At 49.6% G+C, this 25,957-nt stretch overlaps 1 protein-coding gene across 1 annotated transcript; it reads left to right on the top strand.

Annotated features, from left to right (window-relative positions):
- The first annotated feature begins 24,759 nt into the window (after positions 1 to 24,759).
- LOC119106319 (glutaredoxin-3-like) lies at positions 24,760 to 25,446 on the top strand. Its single transcript, XM_037229933.1, is given in 5 exon segments — positions 24,760 to 25,011; positions 25,050 to 25,122; positions 25,125 to 25,241; positions 25,244 to 25,300; positions 25,303 to 25,446. Coding segments are annotated over 5 exon segments (471 nt in total). The 5' UTR covers positions 24,760 to 24,846; the 3' UTR covers positions 25,362 to 25,446.
- The last annotated feature ends 511 nt before the right edge of the window (positions 25,447 to 25,957 follow it).

The raw sequence follows: 25,957 nt of genomic DNA, 5'->3' as shown, positions 1-25,957 counted from the left end.
ACAGTATTTCAACGGAGTTGGACCGGCGCGAACGGAGCGCCATTGCGACGCAGTTACGGGCTTAGTTTCCCATGTTGAGGCCCTGATCGTCAACACACCCACCGTTGAGGCCGATACACTCACGGTCCCAGCTTTCAACGGGTACATCGGTTGATTTGGCCTGTCATGGCGCCTCCGAACCGTGTTATCTCCCGACTCCACCCGTGCGCCCCACAAGTCCACATAAAGCTGTCACTGTGGTACAAACGCAAGGCGCTGTGGCCGCCAAGGCGTCCGAACAGCAAATACGGCGGCTATCTCCCAATGGTCCAGGGGCAGATTGCGTGTCGCAACCACAGCCGATGATATTGAACTCTGAAGAATCTCTCTTTTCCGCCCTCTGCCCCCTGTGGATAGTCTACCACCATGGAAGCCTGGTTCTCAGGTCTTGGTCATAGAGACATAGTTCCGCAAAATAATTCGGAAAATAATTAGATAAATAGATAAATTCGGAGGACTTACCTCCAAGTTTGGTGCTTGCGCGATTTTTGGTGAATAGAAAACTATAACCCCGCTTGTGAGGCGGTTGTGTTTGAAAGGAGAATGGTTGGCACTATAACGATAAGTGTCATAGCGACGAGCTGGAACTGCACAGTTGCCCTGCAATGTAAACAATTACAAGACTGCTCTAAATTATCTTGAAGACCTAAAACACCTGACAGACTTATGGCCTATGTGACCATGCTTCGCAAAGACGGCGTCAGGTAGGTCTTGGCCATACGGAAAATACAAATAGCTTATAATGGGCTATACTGAATCGCTATATCCCGGAAGCTAGCTTTCACATAAGAAAAGCTGCACAATATACAGTTGATAGTTAAATATAACTGTAACCATTTTCTTACTCTTCACCAAGCCTTGTGTTCTATAACTTAAACTTCCATCCGAGTCGAATCAAAACATTTCGAACGGTATGTAACGGTATGAGTCGTGAGCTGAATCTGGTTCCAGTGAGCTGGTCCTAAGCCAATTCAGGGAAATTGAATCGAAGACAAGTCTGTTGCCGTATTTCCCCTACCCTTTTTATTCCTTTTCCGTGTGGGACAGACGGATCATGATATCCCTCACCCAGTCAAACAAAATTGTGATTCCGAATCAGTTTTCGCTTCACGACAAATCCAAACTTGCGTGGTTTTGCAGTGCCATAAGTCGTGACATTAAAATATTTCGGCAAGATAAAACATTATAGCCGCTACATACGTGTTAAAACTCAGCAATATGCTCACAGACAACACGAATCAAGGGCTGCAAACTTCACACGCACAAGGTCTCGGTTCCACCGGTATGTGAAGTTACGCAGGCTTACAATAAATGCAAACCGATTGTACTCCTGCACCCCATGGTAGCAAAGGTGGTGACGGCCCTTATCCGTACACACTCTCGGTAAAACGTGTCAGATGGCGTCTCGGGTCTTGCACTGACATTGTGCTGCGTTGCCGACAGTGTCGGCGATCTGCTATGGTCTGCCTGCGGTCACGGTTGCGTGAATAACTTGTATTTTATAATACTTGACAAGGCTGTGCGCATCAAGCCAAATAAGGTACTTCAAGACGTTACTGATGCCATCGTGTTTTCGGCTGCCACTGACTACTCGAAACGTCTAAACGTTAGCAGTTTTGTCCCTGTTAAGTTGTGTGACGTTACAGGCCGCGAGCGGCGATATCCGGCATCGACGATAGACGCGACGACAGAAAGACCCAAGCAATATTTACAAGAACAACTTTCGGTATGGTGTGTTCGAAGTGTATCAGACCGATTATGATGCCCGTGTATTCCTAGGATCTGTTCCACATGCGGCTTAAAATCATAGTTGTTGTCCATAACAAAGCACCCCATTTTGTGACAACTCTGCGTTCAGGTTTTGCAATGCCCAAGAAAATCAGCGAGACTGGTTACAAATTTTAAAGAAGTGTCAGCGAGCTTAGTACAAAGCTTAGGTATTGGTCGCGTTAAACGTAAACCAAACTGCACATAAGAGAAAACATTATAAGCCGTGAAATTGGGGAAATCGTACGTAACAAAACCGAACTACTTCAACAGCAATTTCATCGGCAGTTTCTAAAGGCCTGGTGAGAAATGATGGATTTGTTGCCGGTTATCCTAGTTCTGGAGCATATCAAAATTTCATACGACATTAGATCTACGACGATATCTGTATAAAAGAGGACATGGCGAACCGAATCATATTAAGGGCTGATAGATCAAAAGGAATGTTGCACAGCAACTGCATTCGGGCGGGACAAATAAAGTCACAGAATTTATCACTCCAGATGCATCGCTTGTGCGTGAAAACGTAATGTGAGCGGTAAACTGCCCCTGGGCTTAGCTATTATGCCATATACTTTCATTTTGCTGCATGTGGTGCACGGCTATGCATGAGGCAACACCACTTTTCAGTCAGTGCCGACCTGTTGACGTCGCCTGAACGGCCATCTTTCTTGACTCAGGCCACTGGATGCATCCGAACGCCTCCAGAGACTCTAGTATACTCTCCTTTGGAGAAAATCTCCTCCCAGTTGTAACGCATGGCCTACAACATACAGTTCGTGTCACGTATTTAGGCATTTAGGCATTATATAGGCATTTAGCCATGTCTCGCAACGCAGTTGTAACTGAAGTCGACCTGGCGTTATGGCATGACTTTGGTCTGGACTAATCTTAGTGACCGCATAGAATTTTTACATTACGCTTAAACTGTTATGTAGAAGGCATGCTGCCATCATTATCGACATGATGGCAGCGCCTCGCAAATTAAAAAGTGCATTTGTAAGGAGCATTATGCATATATATATATATATATATATATAACAATATTAATAGCTTTATTGCTCAAAGAACAGAGAGGAAAACAGAGAGATAAATGTGATATTTCGGCTCTATACGCGTTTATTCAAAAATAATTCCGGTAGCACATTCAAAGTTGTCCGCCGATTCCACTCGACGTTTCAATGTTTTCAAAAACAGCTTTTAAAGACAACCAACATGCAGGGGATTAAAGAAGGAGCAATTGCCAGTCCTTTCGGCCATACAGTGCACATCTAACTGAGAATTAAAATACGCGAAAAATAGTTGTATATGCAAATGAATTCAAGTTGACAGGCAGCACGCATAACACAGCATTTACTTCCGCAAGCGATTCCAAGTAAACAGGCATATCGCACCACGCATTGCTTTTACCTGCAAATGATTTCAATTAAACAGACATCGTGTATCAAGCGTCAGGCAACACTGATACATGAAAGCGATTTTAAGCCAGCATGCACAACACATCAACACACTAGTCACAGTGATGCACAACACATCACAACGTAATCGTTCATGATGATTCCTGCACATTAAATTCTGGTCGCAAACTTCTTATAAAAATCGATTTACCACTTTTCCTGTCTGGATGGTCCCGTGCTTTGAAGACAACTTTGAGCTCAAAAGGGTTAAAGGGTCCGTGTCGTCGAGGACGGGAAAAGGACTTATGAGACACTTGTACTTTTTCTTACATACTTGCTTTTTTGTTTTTTTTTCTTCTCTAAAACAAACCCAACGTTGTCATCCAGTTAAGTAAGCACGCTGGCGTACGAAGCCTAGAAATGCCAGCAAGTTATCTAGCGCATCTAGAAGTGACAGCAAGTTATCATTCTATATCACTTATTAACACACCGAATACGAAATTATCATAATGCATCTTGACCTAAGAAAAAACGCACATAAGATAAAGTACTAAGAAAAGGCATCTCCCTTAGCAAAGTTGTTCCTACAATCGCCGTTGGCGAAGCAGGCGGCTTCCAGCGGCGCACGTCAAACCTCGCGCCACACGCCACGCCACCTGACTCCGAAGCAAAAAGGTTCGCTTAACTACACTAACGGCCGCGCAGCGAGGCGGCGCCACTTACCGGTAGTCCTTGTCGCTGCACCATCTATCTTCCATGTTCAGATGACATCTACGAAGCACGTAGGCGCAACTGTTGTGCATGCGGCATCTTCCCTCCGATGTTCTTCCTGAACACCTCTGTTGAGCGGGCACTCCAGTTTACGAACACAACAATACATCTTCGAACACAACAAACATGTCTGCACCACTTACTGTGCAAGGAGTCTTGCCACGGCTCGAGGCCATACTCACTGCGGCACGTTCGCAACACAGCCAAGGTCCCGAACCGAAGGCCCAGTCCATCGGCGCGCAGCGACGGCCGCAGACCCGGCGAGATCCGGGCACCGCGCTGACCATTCCGTACCCCAGCGGGCGACAGCAGCCGGCGATCGCCGGAGCGCATGCAGGTAGAGCTCGGAGACGCCCGCACGTGCCCACCGCATGCACTCGGTTGTAGGATAGCATGCAGTCCATCACGACCCGTGGGGGGCCGGACTCGCCGACGCTGATGCACCCTCAGATCGACATCAGTCTTTGGAAGGCCAGTGCCGTAATCCGAGGTCGCCAGAACACGTAGGCTCATCCGTCCGTCCGAGGGGGGGGGGGGGGGGGCACGAAGTCGACCACGGCGTGCCTAGGGTCGTACCGGACGTCACGGGCGAGGTCTTGGTCCGTTGCAGCATGCTCATCAGCCACAAACGTTGAAATCGCCTTCGGATGGGAGGGTTTAACAAAGAAAGGAAGCAAAGGATAATCAGCCATGAATGGTTGGAGGGAAAGTCACAATCAATGCAAGCACATCTAAATAGCATTTCAACGCGTCCAATGATTTATACAGCATGCCTTCACTCAGCCTCCTCTAAGAGGCATACTTTGTTCAGAGGGCGCTGGTAAGTGTCTCCTCCGCTGATCTCAACTCCACAGAACGAACGACGCCGGCTGCACCCGGGAAAACTCTCACGACTCGAGCCAATGGCCAAATCCTTGTGGGTCATCTGCTCCCATCATCAATACGACGTCCCCCACTCGAAGGCTTCTGATGTTATTGAGCCACTTCTGACAATGCATCAGCGTAGGTACGTATTATCGTCTCCACCTTTTCCAGAAAAGGTTTACCGGGACTTGGGCTTGACGCCAGCGACGTCTGCTGTTGATCGCCTTGGCATGGAGAACGTGTGGAGTACTTCATCGGTGACACACTGTCACCTAATTGCCATTTTGAGAGCACGCGTAACGCTCCCCACCAGTCTCTCCCATACGCCACCCACGTGACTCGCGCTGGGAGGCATGCAGATCCATGTAATATGGTCTTCGCCCAACCTACCCGTGATTCGAGCTTGATCCCATTCCTCGAGCGATTTACGGAGCTTGAGTTTACGTCCTACAAGGTTGGTGCCGCTGTCGGAGTACACACAAACTGGCTTGGACCTTCTCGCCATAAATCCCCTCACGGCCGTGATGAAACTGTCAGCATCTAATGAGTTGGCAATCTTTGAATGTACCGCACGAGCGGTGAGGCAAGTAAACAGGACACCATATCTCTTATTGGTCTTTCTGTGCCTCTTCACAAACATTGGCACAAGGAGAAGCATCTTGCTCCGACTGTGCTGAAAGCTCGTAAGGTGTCGAACCGGCAAGCTGGCAAATAAGCTATTCTTGGCGCTTGCCGATGTGCTCCTCGCTTTCTGTACACAGCGCAGCCGTGCAATATGCTCCTGACTGTTGACCGAGCTTCTGGAACCCAACAGCTCGTTTTGACTTCTGTCAGGGGCTGTTCTTGTCCCGAGTGAACGAGTTCCTCGTAGTCACGTGTCACCACCACCACTAAGCGTGTGACACCGTCCCTTCATAGCAGTATCACAGCGTCGCGCGTCGAGTAGACCACAGGTGCCTTGTCGATACGCCCACCGACCCTCATGACATCTTTGCTGTCATTGAATGGTGACATCTGTTGAAAACGTCCCCCCCTCATCCAGTTTTCACTTGCGTACCGTTCTTGACCTCTGGCACCTCCTTGGAGAAGCATCTTGCTTGACAGTCGATCACAAGTTTGATTTCTGCTTGTCTCATTCCCTATTCTGATAGAGGCCCCAAGCGTCTCCACTCAGTTCTTGCTCAGCAATTCTTGGCGACGAAGTTTTCACGAACCTCAGTACCCAGGCTACAACCCTTCTATATTTTATCCAAGGCGAGAGCCTCCGAGCGGCTAGAAGCACTGACGTCTCAGCCTGTGGCTCTAACGGAGTTCTGAAGCCCGGATCGTCTTCCAGTACCGCCGCATGTGGCGTCTGCTCCGGCCAGTGCTCCTCGTCTTTCAGTAGGAACGCAGGAGCTTCCCTCCAACGAGAGTCCGAGGCTAGATGAGACGCAGAGGCTCCTCTGGAACAGTGTTCAGACTTGATGGCACATGTCTCCACTGGTCCTGACTAGACGAGTCGGGGATGTCCGCCACACGATTAGCTACAAATGTGTGGAACCGACGGCTGTCGTTCCTCAAGTACCGTAACACAAGCGTACTGTCTGTCCAGAAACACGACTCTCCCTAACTTGATGGAAAGTTCCTTCCGCACCGTGTTAGCCAGTCTCGTTGCCAACACTGCTGCCTGCAACTCAAGCTAACGATCGAGAGCGGCTTGGGAGGTGCCACCCTCGTCTTCGGCATAGCCAGAGTGCAGGTGCTACAGCCATCGGACGTTGTCTTCCTTGATGTAAGCGACCGCACCGAAGGCGTCCTGGAAAGCATGGCAGAAAACATGCAACTCCCAACCACAGCTGTCGCTAGCTGACGTGCCTCCGAAGCACCGTGGGACAGACAACATCTCCTGGAAAGGCAACGTGACAAGCCGCTCTGTCCAAGCGCGCAGCTCGCTCCCGACCAGCTATCATCCCATCGATAATTGCCGGTCCATGGGCGTTGTATCAGATCTTGGCCTGGAGCACAAGTGGAAAAGCCAGCCCCAAGGGATCAAACAATCGAGCGGCTCTCTGTACCACACCTCTCTTCGTAGCTGGGACGTTGGGATCAATGGATCTGACTGTAGAACACTCTGTGCTGTAGATGGCGAGTCCGCTTGAGCACGTTCCGAGGACTACATCTTGTCCATTACTTCCTGTGAATTGCTAGTCCACTTTGTCAACCTAAAACCTCCTCTTGCCAGCAGTTTCGTGACCTCTTCTTGCATCTCTGCGGCTTCTCGTTCCGTCTTGGCGGCATGGATGAAGTCGTCCATGTAAAAGCTCTTGCGCACCGCCCTTTTCGCTTCTTGTTCTGCTAGACGATCACTGCTGCACTCCCCAGCCGTCTTCTGAAGAACAAGGTTCGCTAATGCCGGGCTGCTTTTAGCTCCAAATATCGCAACCTGCATGGTGTATGGTTCCAGATTCTTTGTTACATCCAAGCCTCTCCAGAAGAAACCGCAGCGCAGGCTGATCTTGCACGATGATCCTGACTTGATGATACATGCACTCGATGTCGGCAGTTAAGGCGAAGGGCTCTTCCCTGAACCTTAGAAATATTTCCGGTAAGTTCTTCAAGAGCTCTGGTCCCATGGACGGCATGTCGTTTAGAGAGACGTCGACGCAATTTTGCAGGGGCATCAAACACCACCCTGAGTTTTCTCGGCTTCCGGGATTCGAAACTCCATGATGAGGCAAGTACCACGCTCTCGGATGTCTTTGTTGGTCCTCTCCTGGGGTCAACTTACGTGCGAATCCGCATTCGATGTATCTTTCAACTGCTTTCTTGTATGCCGCCGCTTTCTGTTGTTGGCGCAGTAGGCTCTTTTCCAGGGATCTAAGTGGGCCTCATTGCCACTGTCTTGTTGTTCGGCAAGGTGACGTCGTCACTCTTCCATAAAAGTCCCGTCTCGTATATGTTGGCCAGCCTTCGCGTGGTGCTTTCAATGATTGTACTGCTCTGATGTCGTCTTGTGATCTGGCGTCTTCATCATCGAACTTACTCCCAAATGATTATGTGCTCCACCATTCTTGGAACATTGCTGACATCTCATCATCAGCTCTCATCTTGTTGATGAACATCATTTCGTGCGTTCTCTCTGGTACGAAGCCCTTTAGATAACCAGTTAGGGTCCATCCGAAAGCGGTTCTGATGCCCACTGGTTGACTGGTTTTGCCCTTTCCTACTTGCAACTGAAGAAGAGCTTCGATCACATTGGCACCGAGTAAAGGCTGCACTTTCGTCCCTGCACAGTCTGGGCGATCAATTCCTGAAGGTACTTCCACTCGGGTTTCTTGTTCTGTAGTCGAGGGACTGTGACATTGATATCTTTCACCGAGAGGACCTCGGGAATTATAATCCTGGTACCATCGTCTCCTGATGTCTTAACCTCCAGCTTCAGTTGCGTCGAGCTCTGTCCAAAACCACGTCCTTCAACAGTTTGCAGCCGAAGTGTTTGTTGCTCTCCACGAAGATCAAGTTGAACTTATCCTCTGATACCAGGGATGTCCGAGAACCAGAGTCAAGTAAAGCACAAACTTTCATGGACTTGTCGTGGCTGCCGATGATGGTGACCTGTACAACCTGCAGAAGAGTTGTTACAGCATCGCTTTCCAGTGAGGCTGCAGCCACCACACAATTACATTCAGGCTTTGGACACAAAGCCTCACGATTGGTCAGGAGGGTCACCCTACTGATTTTATGCAGCACATGGTGGTGGCTCATCTTGCAGTCATCGATACTACATGGCTTTGCGAAGTGACAATTTCGAACACCATGTCCCTTCTTCAGGTAAAAAAAGCAGCAGCCAGAGCTGGCAATGAAATGGGCTCTGTCATCGGCTGTCATCCGCAGGAAGGTAGGACACACGCTTACTTGATGCTGCCCGTTGCAGTTCACACAGATCCTGCCAGCGGTAATGGCCTCCGTGACCAGAGCAGTTCGCCCGACTGCCTTCTTCTCACTCTGTCACCGCTGCAGATGTCTCATTGGCTTCTTCTCAGCTGCCGTCTTATTTGACACCGGAGACACGGCCACTTAGTTGAGGGCTACCTTCACCTGTCTACACCACCAGGTATCAAAATGGATTAGACAAGGTCCATTCAAGTCCAAGATGTGCTCCCCCCAGATTCGCTTCAGCTCCGATGGAAGCTTCTCCACCACACACGTAAGGTTTTCGTAGCTATGGAGATCACCATGGTAACCCAAGTTTTGAAAAACAGTGACTGCGCAGTGAACAGTGGCATGAAAACGTTCAAGCCCCACTAGATCGAGATAGACTGGTGCGGAACAGGCGAATATGTCTCGCAGGTTGGCATGCACGAGGTCCTCCGGGCGTCCGAAACGGTCCTCCAGTGCCATCAGAGCATCATCATACAAATTACCATCATACAACTTACCACTTGTGGTATGCCGTGCAAGACCCGACAATGCAGCTTGCAGTTGTGACCTCTTTTCAATCAAGGTGAGGGAGGCTTGATCGTGAACAAGCGTTTTGAACAGAGCAAACCACTTTGGCCACTCTGCTGGCTCCCCACTAAACTTGGGCAAGGACATACGAGGGATGCTGTGATGGAACGTGCACGCTCAAGGGAGTCCCTCTTGGGCAGCCTGCTCACATGCAATGAGCTACCGACTGGACCAGGTGATAGGACACTGGCCAGAGTTCAGAGGACTGGATGCAGGTCAAGGTGGCCCCTTGGGTCCCCAATCAACAGGTACCGAAGCACCAACGGACGTCAGAAGCTGAGGTCTGTTCGAACCTCTCCCCTACTCACCTAGATCAGGATGAGCCCCTTGGGCTTCCCGATCAACAAGTTCCCCAGTGAAGTCGTCCCTCCTGTCCCAGCTCAGTTGCTCTTAAACAACTTCAGTAAGCTGTGCGCTTAGCTCAGCTGCGGTTTTGGCGTCTCTCGCATCTGCAACTTTGCGCTGCCTCCACATGTCTTGCTCCTCCTTTTCTTGGGTTATTCGACGCTCCAGCTGAGCTGTCTCCAGCTGCTTCGCTCTGAACTGTATGTCAGCTTTACAGGAGGCTGATGACCTGGCAGACGCTTTAGATAACTGATGCATGCAACTGACGAAGGATCATTCTTTTCTCTGTCAGGTATGTTCAATGCCGTCAACAGCTTCTTCGTGCTGCTTCTCTGCATCTTCAAAGTACTGATTGGCTTGAGCCTTGTCTTCTTCGGAAGTGAGCGCGGCAGTAAGCTCATCATTAAGCTCTTCCTAATTTTTCTAAAGCGTGAATCAAGTTCAGAACTGATTGAAAATTACTGCGTTCTACTACCTCCACTGTCGATCAGCACGGAAGCTCTTCTACGAACTCTTTGTCAGGACACCGAGCAACCTACCACGCTTCTGTTTCAGCCCCGTAACCGACATTGTGGCCAGAAGACAAACAATTAGCGTGCAGAGAAAACAATGGAAAGAAACGTAACAGTAGTGCAGGACACCATCAAACCTTCAACGTTTAAAGTCGTGCGCTTCAGGAATGTTTTGTTCAACACAGAAGCATGGGAGACTAACTGAACCGCACTGCTGCACCGTGGACCCCTACCAAGGTCCTGCCACAGACTGTTGCCAGCAGGCTTACAAAGCTGAAACAATCCAGCGAATCGAAACTCTAAGAAACTGATTTGTACGACAGCATTGGGCGGGAAAGTGACAATATCATGCGACCTGTGGCGCAGAACGAAATAGAAAGCATGAAACAGGAGACTATGAACCCAGAAACCTTCACACTTGAATGCGAGTCTCAAGCTTTCCCGTTCATTTGAATATGCATATGCACTTTACGAACTTCCATCATACCTTAGCAACACGTGTTGCATTGAATGTAAAAGGAAATGGCCAATTAGCATGGTTTCATGGGAGATAACTAGTGAGAGCAGAAATACAGGTGGACACAGGTAACAACTTTAAAGCTGTCGTCGACGGCGGAAAAAGGACTTTGAGACACTTGTATTTTTACATGCTTGCTTTTTTGTTTTTTTCTGAGACAAACACAACATTGTTATCCAGTGAAGTAAGCACGCTGGCATACGGAGCCAGAATGCAGCACATCCAGAAGTGACAGCAAAGTCATTGTCCTATATCACTTGTTAACACACCGAATACTAAATTATCACAATGCATCTTGACCTAAGTAAAGACACACATAAGATAATACACTAAGCAAATACAGCTCTCTTAGCAAAGTCGTTCTTCCAATCGCCGTTGGCGAAGCAAGCGGCTTCCAGCGGCGCACGTCAAACCTCACACCACTCGCCACGCCATCAGACCCCCGAAGCGAAAGGATTCACTTAACTACACTAACGGCCGCGCAGTAAGGCGGCGCCACTTGCCGGTAGTCTCTGTCGCTTCTGTGATGTCCTCGTCCAGCGGTTCAGCTCAGCTCGGTCGGAGAGAGACGTGTAACGACGCGGCGGTCTGTATTGGACCGAGTCCAGTGGCGTCCTGCCCCTGCTATCCCAGGCAGGCACGACATAACATTTAGTTCGGGTGAACTACCACTCATAAGTCAGCCCCATACACGCACCTGTCACGCGTCGCGCACGGTCCGCCACGGGACGGCGGTCGGCGCCCGCGGCGGTAGGTCGCATTCCACCGCCCGGCCGAGGCCGCGCCGCGACACGGCAGGGACGGCATGCGGTGCCGCCGGGCCGGCTGGGCGTGCTCACAACAGCAGCAACCATCCATCGTCTCTGTTCGGATGCCATCTACGGAGCACGCAGACGCAACAGTTGTGCACGCAACTGTCCATACTTCCTTGGATTTTGACCTCAGCGTGCTTTGTGAAAAAGATGGTCGCCGAATGGTTCGTTTTTATTCTCTGTTTCGTTTTTAGCATCTCGCAGGTGTTCATCACGACTGGAACGAGTACGGCGCATGGACTTTCCAACACAGAGTATGCACCTCTCATGCTTTTCGCATAGTTTACACTTAAATTCGTAAGCCACATTTCCTCGCGTGCAAACCCTCTAAAACCCAGGCATGCATATATGACAACTATCGCACCCCGGGCACTTAGGCTTCGAGATTAGATATTTAACTAGAGAGTTCTTCAGCTCCTTGTCGTTCTTTCCCAGCTATGCCTTTGCAAAGCAAGTGTTCATCTATGTCAGGTAGTGTTAAGCCGATTTATTTACCCAATTCATCCTTTACAATGGACCATACAGAAAGGGGGTCCGCATTTAGATACACTAGTGACGGTAGAAAAGAGGATCAACCGTACAACGTTAGAAAGGGAGCTGTGATCAAGCCCACCAACTCTGGTATAGTTCTGCACTGCGAATATGCGCATCCGACTTCCACTAAGCACAATGCAATTCGAAATACGCTCCATATGGCTCTAAGCAACTTATCAAGCGGTGAAAAAGACGGAAGGAGCATACGAATATGGACTTAGCTGCTGGGCAATAGATATTCCTCACGACCTTTCGGTTGAATGCTGGAAGAGGTCGGAACATCTAGAGCACGTAGGGGGATGTGTGGTAGGGAATGGGAACACGCCCGTCAACCGGCGGATTCTTGACACTGCCTTGCACAGATCAGCACTTGCTTTTGAAAATCAAACATGTCGTTAGGAAATCCAAACTCCGCTTACGCATAGCTTGGAGGAACAAGAAGGTAAACAAGTCTAAGGTAAAATATTTTATCTGGAGGCCTAAGCGCCCGAGGGGCAATAATGCCATTTATGGAAGCCTCGGTTTCAAGAAGTTTGCACGAAAAACAGCGGGGTTTATTGAAATTTACACGCACCCGGGTGGCCGATTGGATACCCTTCACTCGGGTGGGGGGGGGGGGGGGGGGGGGTAATTACTCCGCTGAGACCTCAGGAACTAAGAGAGCTAGAAACGCAAAATTCACAGGTGTATTGACCTGTACGTGAACTCACTGAGGTCGGAGTTAGAGACTTCTAGGGTGATGATCTTTGGATTAAATAAGGTTAACCAAGGTCAAATTCCAGGATCGTCTCCAAAATGTCTCTGGAACCTAGAACCCGTACTAAGCAAAAGGTCACATGCTCATTTGAGATCAGTGGCCATGTTTTAACCTTTTGAAAGCCATGGCGACCAAACTCATGTAAGACTGCTTTGAGTGTTGCAGAGTCCCCCGAACGATCGAGTGTGCCTGAGCAGGTTATCAGATGGGCCGCCGACAAGAGCGTAGGGCCCTCATTAAATAAAACGTACCCTGTGACCTAGTGTGGTAGGGCCCCAAAGAGATCGAGTGTACCCGAACAGGCTTGTCAGATGGCCCCCGGTAAGAGCGTAGGCCCTACATCAAAATACTCAATGTGCAGGGACCCCAAACAATGCAGGTAGCCTAAGCAGATTACCAGATGGGGCCCCCGACAGGTGTGTAGGGCCTTTCGCTTCAAATATGAAAATACCCCACGACATGGCCACCCCGAATTATTCGAGTGCGCACAGAAACCTCCTATAGGACCCCGTCAAGAGCGCAGGGCCCTCCATTCAAATCGAAAGCACCCAAGACAAGACGCAGAGGTCCCCTAACAATCGACATTCGCCCCGGACAGCTTATCAGAAGGGCCGGCAACAAAAGCATAGGTCGCAGGTTCCTCCATTGAAGTTAGAAGTGCCCAAAAAACCAGTGCGGATGGCCCGCGCCGAAAGATGGAGTGTACCCGAGCGGGTTTATCAGATGGCCCCGATGGGAGCGCAGGGCCTGAATCAAACGCCAAGACTCAATGTGCAGGGCTCCGGACAATCCACTTTGACCGGAGAGATTAACAGAGGGGACCCCCAGACAAGTGCGTAGGGCCCCCCATTCAAATACCGGCGTCCCCAAGACGCAATGTAGAGGGCCCCCGAAAGATTCAGCGTATCCAAGCAAGGCTATCGGACGGCCTTTGACCAAGAGCGTAGGTCCCATACATTAATTACCCAATGTGCCGAGTCCCTAAACAATCCAGTGTGCCGGAAGCAGGTTAAATGATGGGCCCCGACAAGTGTGCAGGGCCCTCCACTCAAATGGAAATGTATCCTAGACCCCAGTTTTGAAGGGCCCCGACTCGACAGAGTGTGCGTAAGCAGGTTGACAAATGGGCCCACAATCGGTAGGGCCCTAAGCAAGTGACATAAATTGAAAGCGCCCTAGACCAATGCAGAGGGCATGAGCATATCGCGAGTGCGTCGATAGGTCAACCGAAATCAACGTAAAGGGCCCCCCGAGCCAGCGAGAATACCCGGGCAAGTTACATGGTGGTACCCGCTATAGCCCCTGAGCCTTTCCGGCGGCTGGCTCAAAGAAGTGTCCGGCCTCTGATTGACAAGAGCGCCCCGGCACGCTAACAGGAAGAGCACAGCAACAGTGCACCCTACAAGACCTACGAGAAAAGAGAAAAAACATTCAATATTAGAATAGGTATTGTGGAATTTATAACCTTATCCAGCCCGTCCAGGGTCCCATCCTGTTTCCGGGGGCCTATATTGCCCCACTTGCAGAGTCATTCCGATCGCTAAGAAGCCTTCCACGTTAACATTGACTGCTTTGCGTTTGTCGGAGGGCCCCGCACTGTTGCTGTTCTCTTCCTGCTAGCGTGCCGGGGCGCTCTTGTCAATCAGAGCCTTTCACGGAATCTTCCAATCGCCAGAAGGCTTTTGTGGGCTATAGCCGGGGACCCATATGTTCTCTTGCCCGGGTATTCTCAGCTGCTCGGGTGCCCTTTACGTTGGTGTGGGTGTATGGGGGGGGGGGGGGAGGGAGGAGGGCAAGGGGCCATGCCCCCCCCCCCCACTTTTTAAGGTGGGGGGGCAGCAATGTTAACTGGCCCCCCCACTTTTCAGATTAAGGTTGCATTTGGCTTACTTTTGTACTGCATTAACATACATGGCCGATTTACCTAGTTCACCAGGCCCTTCACCATAACCCTTAAGATGCATCATCTTTTTCGTTTGCTCGTTGGCCATCACTTGGTGTTACAGCCGCAAGCCGAAGCCGCCACCGCTTGGCGATTGCAAACGCCGGGCGGGTCGAGACCGTTATTGCTATGACTTGCGAGCACGCATGTTCAACACCACTTACGTAGTTTTCTTATCAGTAATCAGCTCTGACAGGATCTTGATTATATAAGACCGAACATGGGCTAGCTATGCTAATGCAAATAATGAGCCCCATTTCGTCTGCAATCTACAGTCAGGGGAGAACTCAATATATCATATAGAACACAGAAAAAACATGGAACTGGGGTCTATGTGAAAACTATCGGACTGCCTGCGGTGATAAGGGATGTTGCTGCGTCAATGAGTATCCCTGTGCTGATCCGGGACTAACTGCGCGGTCAGAAGGCCTCCATGTCAGGGATGGGAACAATGTGATATGATATATCCTTCTAATGACCCTCCGGATCGGCCAGGAGATCCTGCCCCGTGCCACCAGAATGATAGCCAGAAGACACTTCGCGATGGGACGGAATGGCCCTTCAGCCTTTGACTGGAAACGGTAATGTATCCCTGGTGTTCTGATCAAGAGGGCCCTTGCCCTGGAAGGAAATAAGGGGTCTTATTATTGTTGAGTTCGAATGGGAACCTCATTATTGCCGAAATAGGGTGGATCGAATGAATTTGTAAAAATCAGTAAGGTCATGCCATGTTGGCTGAGAAAAGTTTACTTTTTCAGAATGCACTAGTGAAACACCATTAAAAGTTTGAACATTCCCGCCTAAAACGTCGAGAGCAAGGACAAGGATTGGCATGGGCTACAGCTTCCGTAAAACCGAACCCGCTTTAAAAACCGAACTGCAAGTGCCACCAGACGGCGGGCGCCGTGTTAAAATGTCTTCTGTACAGATTAATAGCTGCCAAAACACGAAAGTAGAGATTTTACCTGAACTCTTCCAGTTTTCAACCAGATTCCAGCCCCACTTTGCGGTGCTTTAAGGGCCCTTAAGGGTCAGCTAACCATTGTTAATTAAGAGCGCCGGTAATTCTTCCATGCAGTCGCCCAACGCCTGATTTCTGCAGCTTATTGACCGCAAAATGCAAAAAAATTGAGCTCACTGTAGTTGCTGGCTTCTGTTCTGGTTACAAGGTAAAGTAACAGTAAAACGAAGAAAACCGTGTCACTTGTTAACAAGTAAGCCATATCCGGTTTTTTAGGGGGGGGGGGCACCATAACATGGGCTTTTGTCAACCCTGTGTTCCCCTTGGCAAGGCTCAGGTACGCCCCTGCCTACACACACAAGCAGATCAAGTCGCGTACGCTGCATGATGGGCAATGAAGTGTCCGTTGGGCCAATCCATACCTAAGCAGACAACTTCCGGAGGCTATTTTCCGCGATGGTGTGGTATAAGGGAAGATAATCCGGGAAAATGTCCTTTGCAGGTGTCCAACACATGTTTCATACACCATGTAGAAGTAATGCTGATCCAAAAGTACGCAACAAAGTAGCCACACGATCAGCTCGCAGTCAGTCATGCGGAAGACATCCAGGCCAGGGCAGGGCCACCGACGGCGGACAGGAGCAGGGCCCAGATAAGAAGCATATGACAGATGGGCCCTACTATGTGGCTTTATTCTTAAAACGGAACCTCCAGTTTTATGGATTTTGTCCCATTCTTTTTAACAGTTTCAAGCTCCCGAATTTGTTTCCGCCCTAAAATGCTACGACAAGTCTTATTTCTTGAAAGACAGATAGCGAAATGAAGGCGCATGAAAACCGGGCGCAATGTGAGATCTGGCGTACTGAGAAAAACCATCGAACCACTTTCAAAATTCTCATCAGCCTGTATCCATGCCGTATTTTGTCAAATGGACGAATAGTCTAGGGAAGCTGGATAGCCTTATTTGCCAAATGACAGATGAGTCGAATAGGCAAGATTGTGCACCAGTGATAAACAGCTCTAGATGCATACCTAGTATAGAAGCCATGCCATTTGAATAAGAGCGATAACAATATCCTTTCCTACGGCCCCCTCCCCTCCCCGGTCATCGGGCTCGCTTCCAGAGAAAAAGTTCCCTGGAAGTACACCATGAGCTTGGCCCCCCCTCCCCCCACTTTTTTAAAGCGTTCCTACGCCTATGGTTTTGGTTCACGTACCGAAGCCCTCGCGATATGCTCATGGGCCCTCTGCATTGGTCTAGAGCGCTTCCAATTCTGTCACTTGCTTAGGGCCCTACGCTCTTGTCGGGGGGGCCGCCTGTTAACCTGCGTTTGCACATCTTGTCGGTTGGGGCCCTCCAAATTATGGTCTAGGGTACTTTCTACTTAAATGGAGGGCCCAGCACACTTGTCGAAGGACCATCTGTTAAACCTGCTCCGACACACTGGATTGTTTAGGGGCCCTGCACATTGGGTATTGTAATGTAGGGCCCTACGCCCCTTGTCAAGACCATCGGATAGCCTGCGCCGATACACTCGATCTTTCGGGGGCCCTCTACATTGGGTCTTGGAGATGTCCTATTTGAATGGGGGCCCTACGCACTTGTTTGGGGTCCCTCCTGTTAACCTCTCCGGTCAAAGTGGATTGTCCGGGAGCCCTGCACATTGAGTCTTGGCGTTTGAATTTATGGCCCTGCGGCCCCTATCGGGGACATCTGAAAACCTGCTCGGGTACTCTTCATCTTTCGGGGGCCCTCCGCACTGGGTTTTGGGCACTTTTCATTTCAATGGTGGGCCCTACGCTCCATGTTCTTGTCGCGGCCCCCCTCTGATAAGCTGCTCGGGCACATCCGATTGTTAGGGGCACCTCTACGTCGTGTCTTGGGTACTTTCGATTTAAATGACAATTATGATTATGATTCAAACTTATGACGATTGTTCACATTGAGGCAATGAAAGGATGCTGTACCAGTCAGGGCCCCCAGTACCAAACGGTGGGCCCTCCGACCCAATTCCAGCATGCGCCTGTTGAGCGAAACTGGGATCAATGTGCTATCTATTGGACCATCTCAGTTCAACTGTTCGCGCCGCCACACCCGGAGGCGAGCGGCCCAAAGGCCCAAAGAGGAGCGCTGCTCGCTCCTCTTTGGGCCTTACGCCTCTATCGGGGCCATCAGATAACCCGCTCGGGTTACACTCCTTCTTTTGGGGCCCTTCACAATGGGTCGGGCCCGAAGGGTCCGAAAGGCCGATGAAGGTCGTGTTTCTGTATGTAGTGACTTTGAGCTCTAAAAGGGGCGAAGGGTTCTTGGTGCTCCTGGATTTCAGCCGAGCGTGTTTGTCCAAAAATGTTTCGCCGAAAATGGCATTATCTGTTTTGATATTAGCGTCTCGGCAAATGTTCATTTTTTCATTTTTGCTTGCAACTGTTCTCGGGGCCTGAAATTCAAAGAGGTTTTGTTGTGTCTTATGTTTAAAAAAACTGCATCTGTTTGGTCAGCTATAGGCCCCTCGGAGCCTATGGACCACTTCGGGCCCAAGGAGGCCATGCCCTGGACGCTCTCTCTGGATCCGCCCCTGACTCAATCAGTGGCGTAGGAACGTTGTGGGGGGCACAAGCGGCCACATGCAACAATTAAAGGGCCAGGCGGAGATCACAATGCGCTGACTTGTATTGGTACAGAAATATGGCAGCACAACCTTATAAATAACCGGTTGCATTGTGTTTTTCTGTTTCAGTTACACATTGGCGGACAATATACAGCTAAAACGAAAACAAAGTGGTTGAATCCGATTATTGTTATTTCGGCGAGGCTCCTCTAGACGACGTGATTCACATCACAACCGGTACAACTCGTATTACCCGCTAGCTGTCGCGGCCCCCGTTCTAAATACAAGGAGCGTATGTCCGGAGCCGACAATAGTGACGGAACGGCCTTAGGCCCGCCGCAGTTTTCATCACGACCGTCACCTGACCGTATAATGAAATTAATAAAGGTTGAACTGTGCGTAGCATCTCATAACTTTATTTACATGCCTATGAACTGCTCCGGAAAAGCCGATATAAGCGTGCAAAAGGGGGCCAAACGAAAATCAACCGCCGCCCCGGGAGTAGAACCCACTCGTCACGCACCTAGTACCATCGCACGGAGCTACGCATCCTCACGCACCTAAGTGCCGAGATAACTGTACAAAGAAAAACAACGCCAGCGATGCCCGCTGTGGGTTGCCCATGCCCGCGATGCCCGCTGTGAATGAAGACACCGGCCGCAGACCGCACTGAGAGAAGGCGATGAGCAGCTTCCATAGATGATCGGGGTACGTCCACAACACTGTTCAAAGTACTAAGCACTGATGTAAATATCTCGGCGGGCACCTCAGTAGCTAACGGTATCCTATCTTCCGATCACACACCGCGAATGACGGCTCCCCCTGCCCCAAAACGAAAAATTGATTACACCGCTATCACCCTCAATCATAAGCGTAGCTTCAAAAAGTAGGGGGGGGGGACAAGCTCAGGGCGTACTTCGGATTTTTTCGGGAAAGCAAGCCGATGACCGGGGGGGAGGGGAGGGGAGGAGTAGACATGGAGGTGTTATCGCCCTGCGTTCAGATGTCATGCTGCTATGCATGCACCCAGAGCTGTTTCTCAATGGTGCACAGTCTTGCCTGTTCGAATCATCTATGTCATTCGTCAAATAAGGCTATCCAGCTTCCCAGGAGGTATCTGTTCATTTCAACATTGTCTTTCCTGGGAACGCGAAATTCCACGAGCGGCTAGGCATTTTGGGGCCAGTGAGGAGCATCTGCCTTTACAGGGTAGATGCCAAAGTGCGGTTTTGGACATAGGCTGGTGAGGATTTTTGAACGTGAGTCAATGGCTCACAGTGCGACAGATTTGTCAATGCGTCTTCATTTTGCTGGCTGCTTTTCAAGAGATAAGGCTTGTCACATAATTTTAGAGGGCGGAAACAAATTCGGAAGCTTGACACTGCCCAAAACGCTGTCACAAAATCCATAGAACTGGACATCCTCCCTTAACAACCAAGCCACAGAATGAAGGCCTCTTCTGTCATATATTCCTCATCTGAGCACTGCTCCCTTCCGCCATCGGTGGCCACTGCCCAGGCTCGGCTGTCTCCCGTATGACTGATTGCGAACTGATCATATGGCTGCTTTGTCGCATTTTTCTGGATCAACATTGCTACTAACTGTTGTGTAAACAATGTTGGACACCTGCAGCAGCATCTTTCTCCGAATTATTTTCCGTATAAAAAGTCTCCGAGAAGTTGCCTGCCCTAGGTATGAATTGGCCCGAAGGACATTTAGTTGCCCATCCTTCAACGTAGACGACTTGATCTGCTTCTGTGTGTAGGCAGGGGCGCAGCCAGAGCCTTGCTAAGGAGAGAACAGGATTAACAAAAGTCCCTCTTATGACCCCCCGCCGAAAAAATCCCCGGATGCAATTTACTTGTTAACAAGGGATGTGGTTTCCTTCGTTTCATTGTTATTTTTACCTTGCAACCAAGGCAGAAAACAGAAGCTCCCGTGAACTCAATTCGGTTTGTATTTTTAAGGCCAATAAACTGCAGAAATCAGGTGTTGAATGACCACATGGAATAAATCACGCGGTGGCGTTAACTTACAATGGCTTTGTGGGCCTTTTATAAGCCGGCAGAATTCAGAAGCTTTGTCAGAATGTTTTACCTGGTTTTACAGACATTGAGGACATCTGCGAAGGTCGATTGCAGATCGATATGTTTTGATCGAAACTTGAGGACGCAAATTTGGTGGTAGATCGAACGGTCAACAATGTGTTTTAAGACGACCAAGCAGTGTTTTTGTCTGGAAGGGTTTACCATCCAGTCAGAATCGATTAGTGATTGCAATTTATGTAACGTGATTTTTGACGTGCGCGCTCACAAATCTTCGCAACAAAAACCCCGACACCAGGCGTTTGCAGTCTCCATAGTCGGCGAGGCATCAGTCCAGAGGATAACTTTTCGCCTATGATCGACCGGGTGGAACGAAAATGATGACGCCTCTGAAACAAATGCCTTTAAACACTTGAATCGATTAGTGATACAAGTTGTATGATGTAATTTTGAGCATGCGCACTCGCAGGTCTTGGGGAATAAAAGCCCTCGATGCCAGGCGCTGCAGTCTCCGTAGACCGCGCAGCGTCGGGCCAGCAGTATACCGAGTCGTGTGTGCTAACGTGCGGACGAAACGAAAGAAGCAACCTTTGAACGCTTCACATCACATCTTGGCAGTCTGGGCGCATATTTCATGTGTGCGATTTTTTCACTTGATGATAACAAACGGATTGACCCTTAACGCACCGCAGAGTGGCGCTGGTATCTGGTGGTGGAGCTGGAAGAATTATAGGTAGAATATCTATTTTTCGTGCTTTCTGCAACTATTTATCTGTCAGAGACGGATTAACACGGCTGCCCCCAGTCTGGTGGCACTTGCTGTGGACCGACACCGTTCGGTTTTACAGAAGCTGCAACGCAACCCATCGCTTGTCCTTGCTCTCGGGCGGGCAGGCGAGAATGATCAAACCTCTTTTGATGTAATTTTTTCACTAATCCATTCTGAAAAACGAAACACTATCAAGAAAAACATGTGATGCCTTGTTCGTTTTTTTAAACATTCAGTTCAACCCATTCCATTCAACAATAATGAGGAACTCGATTCACCAATGATGAGACCCCTTTTTCCTTCCGGCCCAAGGGGCCCCTTAAGTAGAGCGCAAGGGGCACATTACCAGTTCCGGTCAAGCGCTGAAGGGCCACTCCGTCCCATCGTAAAGTGTCCTCTGTCTGTCATTTTTAGCGACACGGGGCGGGGATCTCCTGGTCCGAATCCGATCCTGCTCCGGATCCGAAGGCCATGAGAAGGACATGCCATATTAACATTGTTCCCCTCCCTGACTCGGGGAGCCCTGCTGACCCGCCACAGCTGGCCCCGGATCAGCATAGCAATCCTCATTTGCAGCAACATGCCTGATTGCCGCAGGTGGCCAAACAATTGTTCACACAGACTACCGTTCCATGTTTGTTATGTGTTCTTCAGAGATATTGCAGACTCCCTGAACGTAGATTGTAGATAGAATGGGGTCCTAAATTTGTATCGATATTTCTGATCCATGTTCGTCCTAAGATGTTCAAGATTCAGTCAGAATTAATTACTGATAAAAAATACCATGTCATATGGTTTTGAACCTGCGCGCTCGCGAGTCATAGCAACAACCTCAACGCCCGGCGTTGCAGTCTCCACAGGTCGCGCGACCTCGGCTTGTGGCTCGGCTGTGTGTGTGTGGCGCGACCTCGGCTGTGTGTGTGAAATGTAGTGCAAAAGAAAGCCAACGCAACCTTGATCTGAAAATTGGGGACGGACTAGTTAACACTGCTGCCCCCCCCCCCCCACTTTCAAAAGTGGGGGGCCATGGCCCCCCTGCCCCCCCCCCCCCTGTCCCTACGCCATGCCCTCAATACAACAACCTGCAACTAACATGTTAGCATATGATATTCAGCGGAGTGCTACGTTTCAGTTTTGCCGGTAGTAGTCGGGATGATGCTGCCACTTCCGCCACAAACGTCCACGAATTTCTATGATTATATTGGACCACAAAAGTGTGGGGCAGAAGAAGTGCAAAATCGGCATCATACAGGGGTGGATCAAGGAGAGAGGGGCACGAGGCTGTTTCCCTTCGGGCCCAAGGGGGCCCTAAGCTCCTAGGGACCTCACAGCCGGTCGAACAAACGCAGCTTTTCTTACGCAAAACGCAACAATTGGATGCCTTTGGGCTTCCAGCGACCAAGAAAAAGATGCAAGCGAAAGTGAAGGACCGACTACAGCCGAAATTAAATTTTCACTGATTGAGAAGGTGGTGATTGAGAGGTTGTTAGCCTAATTAATCTGCCCAGAGACCCTACACTGTTTCTGGTCACCCTATATGTCCACTTGCAAATCAAATACGATCAATAATGAGCTTTCCACTTTGCCCTTGATTTTTTACATTTGCTCAGAGAACCCGCGCAGCCGGGCCCCTTTCTGCTGGCATGCCGCGGCATTCTTGTATCAAGAGCCTTCTACGGATTCTTCCCATTTGCCAAAGGCTCTATACGCTCTAGCCGAAGTCCATGTGTTAAACTCCGGATACTTGGGTTGCTCAGGTGTCCTTCACGTTGGTTTCGGTTAACCTGCTGACGCACTCGCGGTATGATCCTGGGCCCTACACATCGGTCAAGGGCTCTTCCTATGCCCTGTAACTTGCGGAGGGTTCCACAACCTTCTCGAGGGCCCCATTTGTTAACCACTTTTGACAGACTTGATTATTGGTGCCCTACATTGTGTCTGGGTCACTTACATTTTCAATGTCGATGTGAGCAAGCTACTTCCGGCACAAGAGCAGGAAAAATAAAATTGTAGGCAAAATAAGTGTAATTTCCAGATAACACCAAAGCAATAAAAGCTACCGTATCAGATTCTTAAGTACCACAACAAGAGCAAGTCAGCACAAATAAAGCCTTCTTTAGCAGATGAGACATTTTCACCCTTAAGAAAACAAGTTAGCCTGCTAATGACGTCATCATCAGCTGGCATGGTTATGCACTAGCCCACGCTTCCCTGAGATGATGCGCAGCATTTATCGACAACACCGACAGTGAGCGAAGAGGCTGGGTGCCGGCGTCAGGGGTATGTCGTACATGACAGTATATTAGAGGAATTCTGATATGGCGAGCATGATCATCTGAAACAATATCATTGATGTGGCATAGCTTGCAGTTTCATGAAAATCATGTGACTTAAATCCATATTTTTGACACCTGGAAAATATCTTGAAGATAGTTAAGTTTACAGCATTGTTTCAGGAAATCGTGCTGTTCTGCTGCACTGCTGTTGTACTCCATGTGTCTTGTCTTACTCATAGTTCTGCAGCCATGTAGTTGTTGCCTCATTTCGTTTTGTAGCCTGTAGAATGAATAGGTGCAACCATCTTGCAACCAGTTGCAGCTTTGGTTGCTGAGTCCCAATTTCTACTGTCTTGCTTGCTTGTCTTCTGTCAACCTGTGATGTCATTCTCAAGTATAAGCTAAGGCCAGTTAAGAATGACACATATCTGCTTCAGAGTGTATCAGGGGTCAGTCCAAAATGAGGCCATGTATTGCAAGATGTCATAGGTATAATCCTTAGATGAAGATATGGATCGGGGGAAGGCATTTTGGTGATGTGATGTTATCCTTGTAAAAGTAAAAATACCGAATTTAAAAAAATTGCTGGATCTAGTTTCACCACATATGGTGGACTCACAATGTTTTCTTACTCCCTGTTTGCTTTTTCCTGGGGATGGGTTGTGCCATGAGGGCTTACACACAAGTGTGAACATGGATAACAAATGCCATGTAAATGCTAAACTTGTATCAGAAACTGACTTTTGCTTCTAAAAGGCACTTTATCCATGCAGCACTCAGTTGGATGTTTAAATCTGAAGATATTGGTGTTTGGGAGCTTCTCAATGTGTATGAAGTCATCATGTTGGACACCAAGGTTCTATATGGTGAGGTAGAAGCTGCCATAGCAGTACCAGATGTCTACTTGTGCTGAAGGGATGGTCATTGTTGGCATCTTTTTTCAGATTACTGCCGATTCACCAGGTTGCAACATAGCATTGCCAACCTCGCTGCCTGTGACCAAGATCTCGTCAGCAGATGCATTTCCAGAAGCCTGTCTGGGCCAGCTGACAGTGGCACACTTCTCAGCCCACTGGGCGCCACAGTGTCAGCAAATGAATGAGGTGCTGGATGAGCTGTTAAGTGACCTCAACTGGCCCATGTCAAGTTCATCTCTGTGGAGGCTGAGGACATGCCAGAGCTGGCCCTAAAACATGCTATTTCAGCAGTGCCCACATTTATCATCTTCAGGGAGGCAAGGCTGTGGATCGCGCGACGGCGCCAAGGCGGCAGAGCTTACAAGAAGTGCAAACACGTGCGCAACACGCGAAGTGCCGCCACCACCAGCACGTCCTGAGGAGGACCTCAATGCCCGCCTGAAACGGCTCGTAAACCAGGCGCCGTGCATGTTGTTCTGAAGGGCACCCCCAATGAGCCGAAATGTGGCTTCAGTAAGCAGATGATCGAGATATTCAACAGCCACGGCGTACGCTTTTCCAGCTTCAACATCCTGTCGGACGAGGAGGTGCGCCAGGGCCTGAAGACCTTCTCCGACTGGCCAACATATCCGAAGGTGTATGTAGGTGGTGAGCTGGTGGGCGGCCTAGACATAATCAAGGAGCTGGTGGCGAGGAGAGCTAGCTTCTACGCTTCCTTGCAAAGAAGTCGCAACAGGAGATGGACGAGCGGCTGCGCGCGCTGACCACCGGTGCGCCTGTGCAGCTGTTCATGAAAGGCGCGCTGAACAACCGCGCGTGCGGTTTTCCCGTCAGCTGGTGGACATTCTGAATTCAGTGGGCATGGAGTACAGCACGTTTGATATCCTTTCGGACGAGGAGGTGCGACAAGAGCTGAAAGATTTGCTGACTTCCCCACCTACCCGCAGCTCTGGGTTAAGGGCGAGCTTGTTGGGGGCTAGACATCGTCAAAGAACTGGTGGAAAGTGGAGAACTGGATGCGGCGTTGAAGTCGTGAGCGCTTGGTCCGTTGCCACAAATGGTCAATTTCCTTTCGCTTCCGCGTGTGCTTGGATTGCCTAAGGCTGTCTGGGTTCTAGGCTTCGGGTTTGCCGGTCTCGTTGGATCTTGGTGATAAATGGAGCTTGCGGAGGGTTTCGATAAAGGGAAACGTGTATTCAAACCAGTTTTGAACGTCGAAACAAATGCCCCGAAATAATATCTACACGGAATGAAGGAAGGAAAACATAAGCGGCTCCATAAGCGATCTCTGAGCGGAGGTTTTGCGATCGCACACGGATATACATCACTGTTGTCTCACGGCATCACTGCTGTCAAAAAGATTGCCGTCGCTAATACAAAAACATCGTTACCGGAGTGTCGCAGTATCAGCCGTTTCACGGAGCGGACATATGTAACTTGCACCACACGGATCGTTCCTTTGGGCGCTCCCTCTGCACCAGATTTGGCCGCGAGGGGTGGGTGGTCAGTCCACTACAGACCCAGCTGTTCTTTGAGGCCATCTACAACCATCCTGGGCTTCGATCAGCGTGCAGTTTTGACCTCGGGCTGCACCACATGGCTCTGCTGGTCGGCTTCCAACTGCGAAGCCAG

Source organism: Pollicipes pollicipes, unplaced genomic scaffold (genome assembly GCF_011947565.3).
Source record: "Pollicipes pollicipes isolate AB1234 unplaced genomic scaffold, Ppol_2.1 Scaffold_6138;HRSCAF=7277_pilon_pilon_pilon, whole genome shotgun sequence".
In the NCBI taxonomy this organism is placed as follows: Eukaryota; Metazoa; Arthropoda; class Thecostraca; order Pollicipedomorpha; family Pollicipedidae; genus Pollicipes; species Pollicipes pollicipes.
Note: the sequence above shows the minus strand (reverse complement) of the source record. Positions and strands in the feature narration are given on the sequence as shown.